Consider the following 16353-nt stretch of genomic DNA (forward strand, 5'->3'; position numbering starts at 1 on the left):
GAACTGAAGGTCAAAGAAGGAAAGCAACTTGCCCAGCATCACCAGCCTCCAGGCAATGCCCAGCTCTGAACCCACTGACATGTACTAGGCATACCCCAGGTCCTCCATCAGGTGGGTATCTCCTCCTACAGCCCCAGGCTTGGGACCCTGAGCAGCTGCTGCGACGGTGGCAGTGGTGCCCACTCCCCACCAGGGACTCTGCCCCCGCGCAGCCCCGTGGAGGCTTCCCGTGCTGCCTCTCCCAGCTGCTGGGGCACCTGGGCAGCCCCTGCTCGTGTCTGACACTGGTCCCCAGGTGCGGTGAAGACACCTGTCCTGGCTTTTCCCCATTTGAACAGGGCCCTGTGGGATGCTGGCTGGAACCACATTTTGGGGATTGAGTCCAGAGGCTTCTTTAAAAAGGAAAGAAAAGCCAGCAGCCTGCTGGCGGGTGCACAAGGGGGCTGGCAGGTGGCTGGGACCATCTAACTCTCGGGTTACAGGGAAGTTTCCGTTCCTGCCCCTGAGGAAGCTCCTGGGCCCTGATTGGCTCGGGCTGAGCGGCCTCTGCTCTCTCCAAGGAGAGCCCGGTATAATAGAGACCCGGGCCGTGAGCTCAGACCCGCGGAGGCCGGAGCAAGCGCCTGGGGCTCCCTCTTCCCGGGCCAGGCGTGTCCGCCCAGGTGCCCGGCGGCGCAGGGGGCGCGCCAGGGCCAGGAGGCTGACACGGCCCAGACGCCCCACAAGTCCAGCGGCACCCCAGGCGGGGAGGGGGGCCCCCAGCCCCGCGTCCCCGACCCCGCGATGGCGGGCGAGGCCCGGGCCGGTGGGGACACGGCGCTGCGCCGCCTCCTGAGGCTGCACCGCACGGAGATCGCCGTGGCCGTGGACAGCGCCTTCCCGCTGCTGCACGCGCTCGTCGACCACGACGTGGTCCCCGAGGACAAATTCCAGGTGGGCCCCTATCCAGAACAGCGCCCCAGCAACGCGCCCCAGCCTTGCCCGCGCCCAGGAGCTGGCAACGTCGCGGAAGACCCGTTCCAGAGGGACCCTCCCCAGCCCCGCCCCTCCCCTCTCTCCCGCCCCCAAGCCCCTCCCCGCCCCCAAGCCCCAGCGCCAGGGTAAGGTCCCTGCCGCTAACCCGCAGCCTGCCCCACGCCCCACCCGCCAGCGGAGCGAATGGTCTCCAAGACAAGTTCCGGTGCCCCCCGCCAGATCCCCAAAGCCCCCTCCCAGCCTCCCCAAGCCTCCCTCCAAGTTGACCACAGTCCCCTAAAATGAATTCCAGGTGGCCCCCGACCTCACCCCAGCACCTCCCTCCCATCCCCACACCTGCCCAAGCCAAGGGGATGGACACACGTGCCCAAGTCTCCAGCGGCCTCCTCGGGGTCAGCATTTGCCCTCTGGTCCCGCGGTGGAGGTGGCAGGGAGCGGGGTACCTGGGAAGGGCAGGGCCCCCATTCCCGCTTTGCTTCAGGAGACGCTGCGTCTGAAGGAGAAGGAGGGCTGCCCACAGGCCTTCCACGCGCTCCTCTCGTGGCTCCTGACCCAGGACACGGCCATCATCCTGGACTTCTGGAGGGTTCTCTTCAAGGACTACAACCTGGAGAAATACACCCGGCTGCAGCCCATCCTGGACAGCTTCCCCAAAGGTGGGGGCACTGGGGGCTGGGGTCCCAGCTGGCTCAGCCCCCCTCACTGGGGCTGGCAGCTGGAGTCATCCTCTCAGCCCCAGCTGGACTGTGAGAGGGGAGGCGTGGGCTGTTTAGGGAGCCCCGGACACCACCTAGATAGACCATCTTGGCTTCTAAGAGCAAAGAGCTGAGGCCTCACCTGCCTGAACGGGGCGTCAGTTCTGGGCTTGAAGCTCAGCCTCCGGCCCTGCACACGCCCGCAGATGTGGACCTCAGCCAGCCCCGGAAGGGGAGGAGGCCCCCGGCTGGCCCCAAGGCCACCGTGCTGCTGCCCAGGCCCCCCACCAAGAGGAAGGCCCTGGAGGAACCTAGGGCCACCCCGCCGGCAGCTCTGTCCCCGAGGGGCACCTCCAGCCCAGGTACCCAGCTTGAGGAGCCAGTGGGGTCACAGATCCCCTCACAGAGCCCTACACCCCCTGACCACACCCCCTCCCCGACCTGGTCCGGGAGCATCTGTCCCTCCTGCTTGGCCCAGAGCCAGCCTGGCAGAGGTCCCTCTAGGGACTTGGATGGACACCCTGTATGAGCCCCGCAGCCCTTGTTGACCCCCGGGCCCTGTGAGTAGGCAGGTGGGTGTACTTCCTGTCTCCTGATGTGGACACCAGAGCCCGGTAAAGCAAGAGGACACACCAGAGTCCGGGAGACCCCACCTGGCACCCTCCCACCTGCCCCCTGGCCTTGGCCCAGCAGCGGGAGGAGGGCCAGGCTGTCCCTGCTCCCCCACAGGCTCCCAAGCCAAGGCCAAGCCCTGCAAGAAGTCAGAGAGCAATGCAGAGCCACAGCGCCTCCCGCTGGGCAACGGTGAGCCAGGTCCCAGGTCTGGGGGTCAGGGGCCCGTCTGGCCTGGGGTCACCCCACCTATGCCCATCTGAGTGCCCCATCCTTCAGGGCCAGCTCCGACTCTGCTTTCTCCAGAGGATCCCCCCTGTCCCTTGGCCAGATGCAACCTGGGACCTGGAGACCTCCCATGGGCCCCCGGTGCCGGCCTGCGGGCAGGCTCTGGGGACCCTGCCTCCCTCCCAGCCCAGCCCAGGGCCACATCCCAGCGTCTCTGTTCATTCCCGCCAGCTGGGTTCGGACGGCTCGTACACCACACACCAGACCACACCACATACGTGTACACACACACGCACACGCACTCCATGGCCCGTCTCTGCACTTACATGTGGGCTGGCTGTCTGTGGAGGGGCTGGACCCCCTCCCCGGCCTGCCCTGCGTGGAAAGCAGGAAGGATTCTGCTGCCCAGACGCCCCTCACTCCCCGCTGCCCGTGCTCAGGGGCCGTCGTCCCAATAGATGACCCCCCATTTGGTGCTCCCTTCCCCAGGAATTCAGACCATGTCCGCTTCGGTCCAGAGAGCCATGGCCGTGTCATCTGGGGACGTCCCAGGAGCCCGCGGGGCCGTGGAGGGGATCCTCATCCAGCAGGTGTTTGAGGCAGGTAGACGGCACTGGGGAGGGGCTGCCAGGGGATCCACGTCCCCGCTCAGCTCCCTGGTGGCTCCAGAGCAGCTGCGACACTGACGAGGCAGCCCCCACTCCCTGCAGTGGGTCTGCCGTCTCTGGAGGGGATGGTCTGGGCAGGGCTTGGGGGACTCCTGGACTCTAAGCTGGACAACCTGCGGCCCCGGCCCCGCCCGCCCCATCCTTGCATCTCCTTCCTCCACTCCCTGTGCTGCGACACCCTCTGGGGACACCGAGGACCCTGGGAGCTGGTGCGGCTCCAGTCTCACCCACCAGGGACGGTCCCAAGGATCCCTACAGTAGTTTCCTAGGGCTGTTATGACGAGTTGCCACAAACGGGGTGGCTTAAAGCAACAGAAACGCCAAAATCAAGGTGTGGGCGGGGCCAGGCTTGCTCCCTCAGAGGCTCCAGGGCAGAGTCTTCTCTGCTTCCTCCAGCTCATGGCAACCCCCACGCCCCGGCCTGTAGTCACGTCACTCCAGCTGGTCGCCACAGAGCCTCCTCCCCGTGTCTCTCTGCGTCCTCTTCCCTTCTCCTAAGGGTGCTGTCCTTGGACTTTGGTCCAGTGCAAGCCCACCTTAACATCTACAAAGACCCTACTTGCGAATAAGGCTGCATTCCGAGACTCTAAGTGGACGAGAATTTGGCAGACGTGCTTCCCCCCAGCAGAGAGTCCCTCCTGTGTTCAGGACCCTGGGCCCAGAGCTGACTGGGGTGGGGTTTGTGGGGGAGGAACAGCAAGCTGTAGAGCCTCCCTGCCAGGCCTCCCGACCCGTCTCCTCCCAGGTGGCTCCAAGAAGTGCATCCAGGTTGGGGGGGAGTTTTACACTCCCAGCAAGTTTGAAGACCCCAGTGGGGGAAAGAACAAGACCCGAAGCAGCAGCCTGAAGACCCTGGTCCGAGCCAAGGGGACCCAGGCTCCTGCCCCTGTAAGCGCTGCTGGGACCGCCCCTGGGGACGCCTGGCCCTCGGCCCCTCCCCCAGCACCGGGGGCAGCAGCATCGCATCACCTCCGGTGGGGAGCTCTGCTGGGGCTGGGGACTGCCCCTCCCGCCCGAGTGCCTCCCCTGCTGGTGACCCTCTCTCTTCTCCCTGGCAGGGTGGAGGCGATTCGAGGGCAGGCCAGCGGGACAGGGCCCCGGGCCCCCCTGCCCTCCCCAGTGAGCCCCAGCTGCACCAGGTAACGCCCAGAGCACCCCCAGGATCCTGAGGGCGGGGCCTCCTGCCAATTTGCCACTTGTCCAGGGCAGTCACTCCAGGGACTGCAGGACAGAGGTCTAAGCTTCTGTTCACAGGGTGGAGGACTTCATTTTTAATAGTATTTTATTCTGATAATACACAATTGTAAAAATTCACATAGGTTAGAGCAACTGAGTCCTCCCAGGCTCTTAAAACCACAGCATTTGGTCCAGCTGCCAGCTGTCCCATGCCTCACAGTTGGGACCTTGGTGTGGCTGTGTCCCCTGCTAGGAGCCAGGGCCCCAAGCATCACGTACGCCCTTGGGCTCCCAGCACCGTTTCTGCCATGGATCCCGACACCTCCGCCAGGCGCTGTGCTGGGCCCCGGGGAACCAAGAAATGAGGAGGACTCATGCCTGCCCCCAGGAGCTCCTGGGCTGGTGGGGCCTGGGGGGGTTGCTACAATGAGTGCGCTCATCTCTGTGAGGGGCTGCCCAGCCCTGTAGTCCCCGGGGGGCTTCTGAAGGAAGTGGCGTCCAGGGGGCCACGGTGGGTGCCATCCAGGCAAGGGCGCAAGCAGGCCTCAGGCGGAGGGCACAGCGGGTGCCCAGGGCCAACGGGAACACCGCCGCCCCGTGGCTGTGGACGTGCGGTCCTGGGGCCGCCTGGAGCACAGGCACCCGCGAGGAACCAGCCTTCCTTAAGGACCGTTCTTCCCAAGAGGGATGGCCCAGCAGGTGTTCGGGGCTAGAGTCTCAGAGGTGGAGGGGGCTTGGGGAGCCCTGCGGAGCAGGCAGGCAGGGCGGGATTTCAGCAGGGAGCAGACGAGGGGAGTCTCTCGGGGAGGGCGCTGCCCCATCCCGGGTCCTCCAGACGCTGCGTGTCTCTCACCTGTGCCAGAAGAACGAGGATGAGTGTGCGGCGTGCAGGGACGGCGGGGAGCTCCTCTGCTGCGATGGCTGCCCCCGCGCCTTCCACCTGGCCTGCCTGACGCCCCCGCTCCACCAGATCCCCAGGTGGGCCCGGCCCCGCCCAGCCTCCCAGCCTCCTCACTTGCCCGCCCTGAGTGGGAGGCCGCCCCGCAGTGTCTCCACTCCAGGGACGGGCAGTGAGGCCGGCCTGGGAGGGGGCCTTGGCTCAGGTCGCCGGGCAGTGGGGCTGGGGCCCGGGATCCTCCCACCCACCTCCCCGCGTGGCCACGCTGTCCCCCCAGCCTGGCCAGCAGGGTCTTGAGGCCCAAGGCAAGGGATGGCCATCCCGTCCCACCTCGCCCCATCTTCCCCCAGCCCAAAGTGCCACAAGTGGCTGACCACCAGCAGTAAGCACAGTCTGACTCCAAGTCGGGCTGGGGAGCACAGAGGCCACAGAGCTGCCCCCCAAGGGCCGGTGGGTGCCCATCCTAGGTCCAGCGCAAGGCCCCCTGCCACGGCCCCCCGGGAGAGCGCTGTCCGCTACCAGCAGCTTCCGCAGGTCAGGGCGGCCTGGGTACAGGGAGGAGCACTGGCTGGGCATTCTCGCCCCAACCCTGCCCCGCTCACCGCATGACCTTGACCAGGTCACATCTCTCTGAGCTAAAACAAGGGGCTCTGGCTGGGTCACCCCTCAGCTCTGCTCAAGGCTGCCCATCTTCCATTCTCTTCCTTCCTGCCCTTGACCGGCTCCTGTTCTACTGGGCACCGTCCCCCTGTGGAATCGAGGGAGGGTCCCAGGGATGTACCGAGGCCAGCCTAGGGAGGCCCCGCCTGCAAGGCAGGGCCCGTGAGAGCCAGGCACAGGCACAGGCCGCTGCAGGTTTGCGGGTGTCGGGAATTCTTGGGGCTCATGTGAGAAGCACTCGGGGGGCGTGCCAGGCTGGCAAGGGCTGCCCCACCAGGGGTAACTGCCCCGGCATCCCGGGCTCTCCTGCTCACCGGCCGGGCAGGCCCTTCCCCTGTGGCTCTGCCCGGTCTCCTTAGTCTCCCCATCGGGGAACGGAAAGGGTGACCTGCAGAAGCCCTCAGGCCTCCCCTGTGCTGCGGGCTTGGGAGTCCACTGTCCCCTCTGTCTCGCCCTGCATGTCTCTGGCCGGTGACAACGCGAGCAGCGGGACCTGGAGGTGCTCCAGCTGTCTCCAGGGAAGAGCCCAGCGGGACCTGCCCCGGGCTGAGGAGCCCCGGCCCCAGGAGCCGTCTGCAGAGACCCCGGTACACACAGGCCCACTCCCAGGCCCTCTGTCCGCCGGCTGCCTGCCTCCTGGCCACTCCTGTGGGTCGGGCCTGCCCCAGCCAGAAAGCCACGTGCTCCCCACCCTGGCCTGGCCCCATCAATTCCACTTTCTCCCGTGGGGCCACCGGGAAGCGGCTCTTACAACGGCCCCGCTTCTCAGTCCTCTGCTTTGGGGGCCTTCGGCTCTATCAGCCCAACACAGGGGACGCACTTCCGCCACCGAGAACATTCTCCAAAAATGTTTTAAGTGTTCTGTTACCGCAAAGTCACGACGGATACGATGCGTGCCCCAGCACTTGCCGAGTGTGTACTCTGACAGCCCGTGAGGGCCATGGGGCCCCCACTTTAGATGGGGAAAGGGTCAGGGAACTTGCTGGGACCACGGAGCCGGGAATGGCACCCGGGCCTTTCCCACCCCGTGTGGCGCTCCTCCCCACGCCGCCAGCCCCCGGTTCCCAGGGCCCCATTAGTCGTTAACTCCTGGGTGGTGCTGGGCAAGTCCCCTGCAACACCTCTGAGAACTGACCCTCCGGTTCCAGGTCCTCCTGGCACCGAGGTCAGCGGGAGAGGAGGCCAGGGGACCGCCCAGCGAGCGCCCCGCTGGAATGGATGTTGCGGTCACCTACAAGCACCTGCTGGCCTCACCTCCTGCAGCACCCCCGCTTGTGCTGGACCCCTCGGCCCTGCACCCCCTGCTGTGTGTGGGCCCTGAGGGGCAGCAGGTGAGTGGGGTGCTGGGGTCAGGGTGGCTGTCTTCAGGGAGCTCGGGGTCTACAGGCGCAGCCAGGCGAGCCTGAAACAGGCCAGTGACAGGCGGGGGTAAGGAGGTAGGATTCAGACGGAGGTTAGGGGTGGGGGCCGGGGGGAGGGCGGGCGGAAGAGGCTGGAGGGAGGCCCCGGGGCTCTTGGGGTTGCTAGATTACCCAGAAGGAGGTGTGGGCTCTGCGGGGGAGGGTGAAGGGAAGGGGGCTGCTGGAGGGATTCCAGAGGACGCGACCGTTCTCTCATCGCTCTTGAAAGCCCCCTCACAAGGGCAGGACGATAAAGGGGGTAGAGTTCGCAGCCCCAGGTCTCCCAGGCCCTCCTGCCTCCTCTGGAGCGGACGCCCTTCTGGGTCCCCTTGACTAGCCCTGAAGGGGGTCCGGGCCCACCAAGGGGGACCGAGACGGGGCACCTAGTTTCGCCAAGCTGCAGCCCAAAGGTGCTGGGGCGCCCTTGACCTCGCCAGGCCTGGATCCCGAAACCTCGGACTCGCCCCCCACCCCGTGCGCCCCTCCCCGGCCCCCGGTGACCCCGCCGTGGTCCGTCTGCAGGGCCCGGCGCCCGGCGCGAGGTGCGGGGTGTGTGGGGACGGCGCGGACGCGCTTCGGTGCTCACACTGCGCCGCCGCCTTCCACTGGCGCTGCCACTTCCCCGCCGGCGCTGCCCGGCCCGGGTGAGTGCGGGGCCGGGACCGGGAGGGGGGAGGGGGAGGGGGGCCCGGCGCCCCCCAACGGCTTTAAGATTCCGGGGTCCAGAGGGCACTCCCAGCCCTGCCCCAGCCCGGGCAGCCTGCAGCCTCTCCTCCGCTCGCCAGGGCCGCCCTGCGCTGCAGATCCTGCTCCGGAGACCCCGCCCCGGCCCCCGGGGAGGGGGCGCCCGCCGCGAGTCCCGCCCCGAGCCCCGCCCGCCCGGCTCCCGGGACCCCCAAGCTCATCGCCAAAGCCGCCGCCGCCGGCCCTGGGGCGCAGGTGAGGGGGAACGCCGCGGGGCTGGGGGTGGGGAAGCACATCTCCAGGGGAGGCCCCGGCCCGGGCGCCGGCTTCGCGGGTGTGCGCCAAACCTCCTGACCGTGTGTTCGTTCTGTACATACGATCTATTTGTTTAAATCGACTGCCGTCTGATAACTTAAATCTGCCGAAAAAGGCAACCCTCCCAAGCCACAGTGGCTATGTAGCCGCCGGTTGGTTGCAGGCCCAGAACTCCCCTAATCCCCCAGCTGCCCTGGCCCCTTCTGCACCCCGCGAAGTGCCCCGTGGGGTGGGGCGGGGCAGGGGAGAGCGGAAGGAGGCTCCACACCACGAGTGAGCACGTGTGACTCCACCCGTGTCACCTTGCCTCCAATCCTCCAGCAGCCTCGGGCCCTGGGGCCTCGGGGACGAGTGACTAGCCTCACTGAACCCTCACTTCCCAGGGCTCCCTCAGAGCCAGGGGGTCCTGTGTGTCTCCTGCTCAGAGGCCTGCAGAAGGTGGCGCATCTGCCCGACTGCCCGCAGCAGGCGCCTTCCTGACCGCATCCCTGCCCCTGAAGGATCCTCGGGGGCCCAGGGTGGTGAGGTCCCACCCCGTCCAAGGTCCATCCTACCTCCCAGTCCCACCTTGTAATCCCCTGCATGCACGGTGGGTGACAGGGCACGCCAGGCGCTGGGCACAAGAGGGCTCACACCGACTGGCGTTCCCCTCCTTCTGGAAGCCTCTCTCCTCATCCCCACCCCTCTGCACTGTGTGTGCCAAGCCCTCACCCGGGCTGGTGGCATCAAGGGCTGGAGGAGGTGCCGGGATTTGGCTGATTTCAGCTACACACTGGGCTATTGCACGTGGTTCCACTTAGCGTGGCCGCGCTCGGCCTGGCCTGCGAGCCAGGGGGACTGCGGGGCACGGTGGGCCCCGCAGGCTTGTTGGGTGGCTGAAGGGCTGGTGTGGGACCAGGCTCCTTCCTGTCGGGGCCTCACGTTTCCCATCGGTGACAGGGTGCCTTCCAGCTGGTCCTTGCCCCAGAGGGGTGGCAGGGACCTGGGCAGGCAGCCCCGAGCTCGCCCGCGCCCACCCTGCCTCCAGAGCCGGATGCTAGAATTCAGTTCCCGGGGTCCCGCCTGGAGGAGCACGCAGCACCCCACTGCCCTGGCACGGACACCGCCCCTAACCCCTGCTGCTGCCTCTGTAGGGAGTCCTGCTTCTGTGGGGATGAGCCCGGCAGGGGTGCGGAAGGTGGGTTGACCTCCTCCCTTTTCTGGGTTCCAGGCGGGGGACGATTCTGCTGCTCACGAGCCAGTTCTGCACAGGGATGACCTGGAGTCCCTCCTGAGTGAGGTAACACGTCACCTGGCTGGGGCCACACCTGCCCCCCCCAACCCGCCTCCGCCTTCGCGGACTCTGAAGCAGCCAGCTCCCAGGCCACGGGAGCAGCTGGAGACCCCTGTTCTGGGCACACTGGACACCACAGGCCCACGTCACCCCAGATGGCGCTGGACCCTCCACGCACAAACAAGCCAGAGCGGGCCTCGAGCTGCTCCCCTTTCTAGCTGCCCTGGAGGTCCCGGGGCCTGGACCCTGGAGACCTGGCAGCTGCAGGAACCGGCACCAGGGCCAATGAAGCCTGATGTGGAGGCCGTGACTTTCCCCGGGGGTGGGGGTGGGCGCTAGGCACTCTGGGACCACGCCCCCTTGCACATCCCTCCCTCCCCCTCCTCAACCCAGGCCCCTCCACCTGACGATGAACAGCTAGAATCACTGGGAAGAAAAGGTGGCTTTTAGAAAAGGTTAAAGTCCTCCAGCCACCCCCAGACCCCAGGTGGCTAGTACGTGTCCTCAGGGGCCTGGCGTGGCACCTTGGGCATCCCTTGGGTGGTGGGCCAAGCACGGGCAGGTCCCAGACCCTGAAGCTGTCTTTAGAGGCCCCAAGAGGGCCAGGGGTGACCCGAGGTGCCAATATAGGTGGGCAGAGTGGGGCAGATTCCCAGGCCCCTGTGGAGCAGGTCCCCCCTGTTCTGCTGGAATATCGGGCATTCCCACGGCTCCCCCAGTCCCACTGGAGGGTCAGGCCCTGCGCAGACCTGTGCAGAGTGAGGGAAGGAGCTGGCCCTGCCGAGACACCCGGGAAGAGGCCACCAGTTGGCAGAACAGCCGTGGTGGCTGTGCCTGGGCTTACGGGAAGCTCAGAGGAGGAGCGTGGGATGAGGCGTGCCCCCGGCCGATGTCTGTTGGGGCCTCGGGCCTGTTTCCTCATCTCTGTATAGGAGGGCTGGGTTGGATGGCGCCTTCCCATCACGAGGTTTATGACTCAGGTGGCCCCGGAGGCCAGCGCGGGCCGGATGTGGGCCCGGCAGGCACACTTGTGCCCTGAGGTTCTGGCCGGGGCCCAAGCCCCGCTCTCTGCTCTGTCCTGCAGCACTCCTTCGACGGCATCCTGCAGTGGGCCATCCAGAGCATGTCCCGCCCGGTGGCCGAGGCGCCCACCTTCCCCGGCTGATCCAGGACCCCGGCCTTCGGGCAGCGTGGGATGAGGAGGGCAGGCACCTGAGGACACTGCCAGAGGCGGAGCAGACCTCATACGCATGGCCACTGGCTTGGAACGGGACCGAGGGGGAGGTTAGGAGCAGGAACTGAGATGTTCCAAGTGCCGTCAGCAGTCAGCTTGTCAGCAGCCGTGCCTGTGGCGGCACAAATCTGTCGTGTGCGCTGAAATTAAAGTCACTTCTGTGGGTTCGACATGCTCTCCAGTACAGTGTGCTTGTTTCGGGGGGGTGGTCTGTTCCCCTGTGTTTCAGGTGCCCGTCGTGTAGGCTGAGCTGGCTGTAACGGGAAGAGAATGCTGTGAGCAAGAATCCCTCTGCTGGAGCCCCCAGGGGCTTGCCCTGCCCCCAGCACAGCGTCTGCCTCACGTGGCCTGGTCCCGCCCACCTCTGCCCACCCCAGGGCCTTTGCACGGGCTGCTCCCTCTGCTCGGAGTTCCACTGCCTTGGTGATTGGCACGTGTTTTCTCACCTGTGAGATCTCAGCTCGTCATTCATTCATTTGGAGTCATTTATTTGGGAAACCTTTACTGTGGGTCTTCTATATGCTGAGCATTAGGGGTCCTACAGGAACATTCCGGTGACAGACCACTCACAAGAGGGGGTGACCTCAGACAGAAGCAGGAAAGAGGACAGGGGTCAGGGGGCCGGAGTGTGCCAGGGGAGGGGCTGGAAGCTAGAGTGGTGTGTCCGGGACAGACATCAGGTCAGGTGATGGGGGCACAGTGGGCCGCCGTGGACAGCGCTGTGTTTATTTTGCTTGTGGCACCCACCACCGGGAGACAGCCGTCAGAATTGAGTTCTTTCCTAGTGGTGTCTGTCTCCCCTGAAAGAGGCCACTGTGGGACCTGGGACCCTGTCTGGTTCTCAGCCATGTCCCCAGGACCTGGCACAGATGCTGGGTCGGTGTTGGTGGAAGGAGATGTCAGGGCTGTCATAGCCCCCACCTGCATAGACCCCCGTGATAGAAGCCCTGACAGGGGTCAGAGCCCTGGGGAGGGAGGGGTAGCTGCAGGCCTCATGTGCGTTGGGGGCAGAGGCGGGATGTGTGCTGATTTGGCACCTGTGGCTTGTGTCCCCACCCCGGGCTGGGGGGCCGGCAGGGAGTAGCAGCAGGAATGGGGGTCCCAGCTCAGGACACACAGCCCTTGGACTTCTGGGGGTCTCGTGGCTCACTCAGACCCTCTGGAACCGCTCTGTGCCGGGCACACATTAGGTAGCCTCTGCGGGGGTGGGACAGGGCATGTCGGCCCACCCAGGACAGCACTGAGGGGCTGGCCGGTGCCTTCCAGTGTAGGGGGTCACTACCCCAGGCCACGAGGTCGAGCCGTTTATTCAAACAGGGACCCACTGGTGAGGACACTAGCGTCCTATGAATGAGTAGGCAGCTCTTCCAGGCCAGGCCGGGCTACGTGGGCAGCAGTGGGACAGAGGGAGGTGGACAGTGATGGCAGGAGGGACACAGCAGCCGTGGCTGCACGTGGAGCGTCCCAGCTTGGAGGCCAGATCACATCTGTGGACAAGGGAAGAGCCAGAGGAGGGAGGAAACCGGAGTCGAGGCTTGGTGGGTGGGGGATGCCCCGAGCAGACTCCTCCGGGGCGGGGGTGGGGGGGGAATGGAGCGGAGGCCCTTCCCGACGGGGGCGGGGCGCCCTGCTTACCTGAGAGCCGCTCTTCCCCACAGAGCCCAGCTGCTGTCTCTGCCCCCGGCCGCCACCCACCCACAGGACGAAGCAGGGCTGGATGAAGTCTGCAGAGGCCAGTGGGGACGACGTGGTGTGGGTACCGTGGCAGTGGTGGAGGCGTATATCGGGGAGCTGACCAGGGGGAACCCCGGTGTCACAGACACCCAGCCCATCGTTGTCACACCCTCCCAGGACCCCTACCCGCTGCTGAGCACAGCCGCAGCCGGCCCTCCTCTGAGCCCACTGCAGCCCTGGCACCACTGGGTCTCATGCTGGGCTCTGGAGACCCGGCCTCATCAGAATCTTTCTATGGACAGGTCCATGGAGACCCTCCACCGGGGGCTCAGTGCTCCCTTTGGTGGCCTCCGCTGCACCCGTGTCACTTCCCACAAGTTCAGGAAATGTCAGTTTCAGGAGCTGAGCACGGGGTGGGGTGGGGGGGCTTGCGGCAGTCCCGAGTCCCGTCTGTCTGTCCGTGGTGTGCGTGGAAGGAAGTGTGGGAAGCAGGAGGCACGCAGGGGCCGTGAGCTGCATCCGTCCCTGCCGTCAGCAGCCTGAGTTTGCCGGTGCTGTGTGTGTCCCGCATTTTAAGCCTAGTGGACACAGGACGAGAGAACGCCTGTCCAGAGCAGGCCCTGCCCTTCTGCAGCCCCTGTGCTTTGCTGTGCTCCTCAGCGGCTGACCGTCCATCCACTGCTCCTGTCTGTCTTTCTGTGGGGCCGGAAGCTGGTCTTGCTCATCCAGCACCGAACGACTGCCGGCTCCGTAACACCCTGAAGCGTGTGTCTGCCTAGTGGGTGAGTGGGCATCAGCCAGAGGTTTCATTTGTACATCCCGTCCCCAGGCTCATTTCTTGGGCTGCTGCGACAAAGTGCCGCAGACCGGGGGGCTCAAATGACAGACGTTTATTCTCTCCCAGTCCTGGAGGCTGAAGTCCAATATCCGGGTGCGGCAGGGCTGGTCCCTCGCAAACCCCCCCACCTGGGCGTGTGGACCACTGTCTCTTCCCTGGGTCCTCACGTTGTTGTCCCTCTGTGCAGGTCAGTGTCCTGACCTCCTCTTCTCAGGAGGACACCAGGGTCCATCCTAACAACCCCATTTATCTTGGCCACCTCCGTGAGATCCTGCTTCCAAGTGCAGCCACGTTCTGAGGTGCTGCAGGCTGAGGCTTCAGCATGTGAGCTGGGTGGGGGACACAGAGGCTGTCCTTGACCGGACTCCACTCGGGCTCCTCTGAGTTGGCTCAAACTTGGCCTCTGTCCTTGGTCCTTAGTTTTGGCAAGAATCTTGCCAAGTCAGTTTTGAGGAGATCCCCACCCTTGGACTCTGATGCCTCTCCGTGTCTGCTGCATTTCTCATCCCCACCCTCAACAGCTGGTCACCTGGCCCGCCCTCAGGAAGGGTCCCGTCGAGCGGCTTAGCCACACCCCCTCACCTCAGTGTTTGCTCTTTGTAATTTCCATCCACTGGCCTCACCTTGCTCCTTGGCCATAAATCCCCACTTTCCACGTTGTATTCAGAGTTGAGCCAGACCTCTCTCCCCTCCTGCAAACCCCAGTGCAGGGGTCCCCCTAGAATAAATTTCCTTACCACCTTAGCAAGTGTCAGGAGTACCTGTTTCTTTAACAGGGACAGGATTTGGCCATGACACCGACGTCGCTCTTTTCATCTGCACGAGGCTGGCAGAGGTCTTACTTTCCTACACTTGGTTGGAGGCTTAGCTGTCAGTGTTCTGAAATTGTTAACAATCTGTGAATAAGGGGTGAGAATTTCATACCCTATTGTGCTGGACCCCTGGACGGGGTCGGGGGTCATCGCTAACAAGCGGTGAAGAGCCCGGTGCAGGCGGACGTGTCGGGGGCTTGGTGGGCTTGGGAGCAGACAGTGCTCTGGACCCAGTCAGAGTTGAGATAACCGAGCGGGGCTGAGCTCTTGGCTGGTGGTCTGAACTGGACTGGACACAGCCTCATTCACCTCGTTACCCGAGCTCCGGTCATCTGACTGTCAACCTGCAGCTTCCAGGATGGTCGCCTCACCTCTGTTAATTCTCTCAGGACTTGCAGCCCCTCTGGGAGGTTGGTGGCAGCACCACAGGCAGGGGTCTCACAGGGGTCCCGGGGACAGGCGCTCAGGGGGGACCAGGCCCCCAGGGGGGCTCTGACGGCCGCTCTGTTCCACCTGTGGCTTTTCCTGCAGCCTGGCAGCCCTGCTGAAGTCCCCCAGCCCTCCGACAGAGACCACCCACCAGAGGATGCCCATCCCAAGCATAACACATCCCAGTCTCAGGGAAGCCCCTCGTTCTCGCCACGGCCTCCTCTCCATCCCTTCAGGACACAGTTCCCTTTGCCTGGTCACTTGCTCTCTGACCGTCCCCTCCAGACGGTGCGTGCCTGGGGCAGGTTTGCACAGAGCCCAGGCCGGCCAGCGCCTCACCATTAGTGAATCCGACTCTGAAAATGGACTAAACGTTCAGTATCCAAGGAGAAATAATCCCAGAGGTTGGGATGTTATCCAGACAGACAATAAGAATGATAAACACAAGCCCGGTGGGTGAACAGATACTTATTAAATTATATTTATATGTATGTAAAATCTATGTATACACACAGAGTGTACACATATGTACATACACTCTGTTGATCCATCTCCTTATCTCTTTATATATAGAGCGTGTAGGTGTGTACTTAGAAAGTGTCTATCTACCTACCTATCTACCTATGTATCTATCTATCTATGACAGAGTATGTACAGTTGACCCTTGAACAACTCAGGAGTTACCCCTGTGCAGCTGAAAATCTGAGCATAACTTTTGACTCCCTTGAAACTTAATTACTGCTAGTCTACTGTTGATCAGAAGTTTTACCGATAATATAAACAGTTGATTAACGTGTATTTTGTATGTTATATGTACATATACATATATTTTATGCATTCATGACGTACTTAACTTTTTCTTAACTTTTTGGATAATTCTAGGTTATGTGGCTCGTCTGCAAGTTTTTTTAAATGGTCACAAATTTCCAAAAGTTTTTCCAATATATTTATTGAAAAAAATCTGCATATAAATGGACCCACAGTTCAAACCCATGTTTTCAAGGGTCCCCTGTATATACATATACATTTAGAAAGTGTATATTTATATATATAGACAGAATATGTATAAAAAGAGAGCATATGTATATAGATGTATGTATGAATATGTGTGTGTACACGCATATATACGTGCATATGTACATGTGTATGTATATGCGTGTATGTGTGTGTGTACAGAGGGGAATACTGGAAGAAAACACTGAAAAGATGAAGACAGTTGTGTTGAAACAAGGATTATAGATGATTTTTCCTTTGTAAACTGTTCTGTCACTCTGGTTGATTTGTAGATAACTTAAAAAGTATGATTTCCAAAAGGCACAGCCGCTTCCCACCGTGTCCCTGCGTCCTGGCCGAGGCGGGCTGGTGCTGCAGGTGGCCAGGCTGTGCTCTCCGTGGCGGGCAGTCGCGCCCCTTCTGCCCCGAGCCCAGGCTGCCCGGCTTCACGGATCCCTGCACGAGCGGATGTGGGAAAGCCAAGGGCGTCCTCCTCCCGAGTTTTGAAGGGCATCGTTCCATCCCAAGGAGGCTGAGCTCCCGGCGCCCTGTTCTCTGTAAATGGCTCCCGTCATTCCAAGGGGGGTGGACGTTACCATAGGGGGCGATCAGGGGCAGCCCCAGGGATGGGGTGGGACAGGTGCAGCAGCAGTGCTTCCGGAGCTAAAGGGGCGCCCAGGAGGGCAGGGCATCAGGGGGAAGAGGATCTCCAGCCCCGACTACCCCCCGTCTCCCACGGGGTGCAGGAGCCCGCCTCCCTCGTTCCCCACCCCCACGCCCAGACCCTCC

The 16353-nt window shown here is 63.5% G+C and overlaps 1 protein-coding gene across 1 annotated transcript; it reads left to right on the forward strand.

The window, feature by feature from the left end:
- Positions 1–783: 783 nt before the first annotated feature.
- On the forward strand, positions 784–10749 carry AIRE (autoimmune regulator; the record flags this gene model as incomplete). The annotated part of the gene is made up of 16 exons (XM_079705309.1): positions 784–933; positions 1457–1631; positions 1877–2032; positions 2400–2474; positions 3000–3113; positions 3924–4066; positions 4237–4317; positions 5217–5332; positions 6400–6499; positions 7061–7243; positions 7835–7956; positions 8098–8251; positions 8737–8832; positions 9251–9385; positions 9522–9590; positions 10669–10749. The coding sequence occupies 16 exons, from the start codon at positions 784–786 to the stop codon at positions 10747–10749; spliced, it is 1950 nt and encodes a 649-aa protein (XP_079561435.1).
- Positions 10750–16353: the final 5604 nt, after the last annotated feature.

The sequence above is a fragment of the Hyperoodon ampullatus genome (genome assembly GCF_949752795.1).
Source record: "Hyperoodon ampullatus genome assembly, chromosome: 5".
Taxonomy (NCBI): domain Eukaryota; kingdom Metazoa; phylum Chordata; class Mammalia; order Artiodactyla; family Ziphiidae; genus Hyperoodon; species Hyperoodon ampullatus.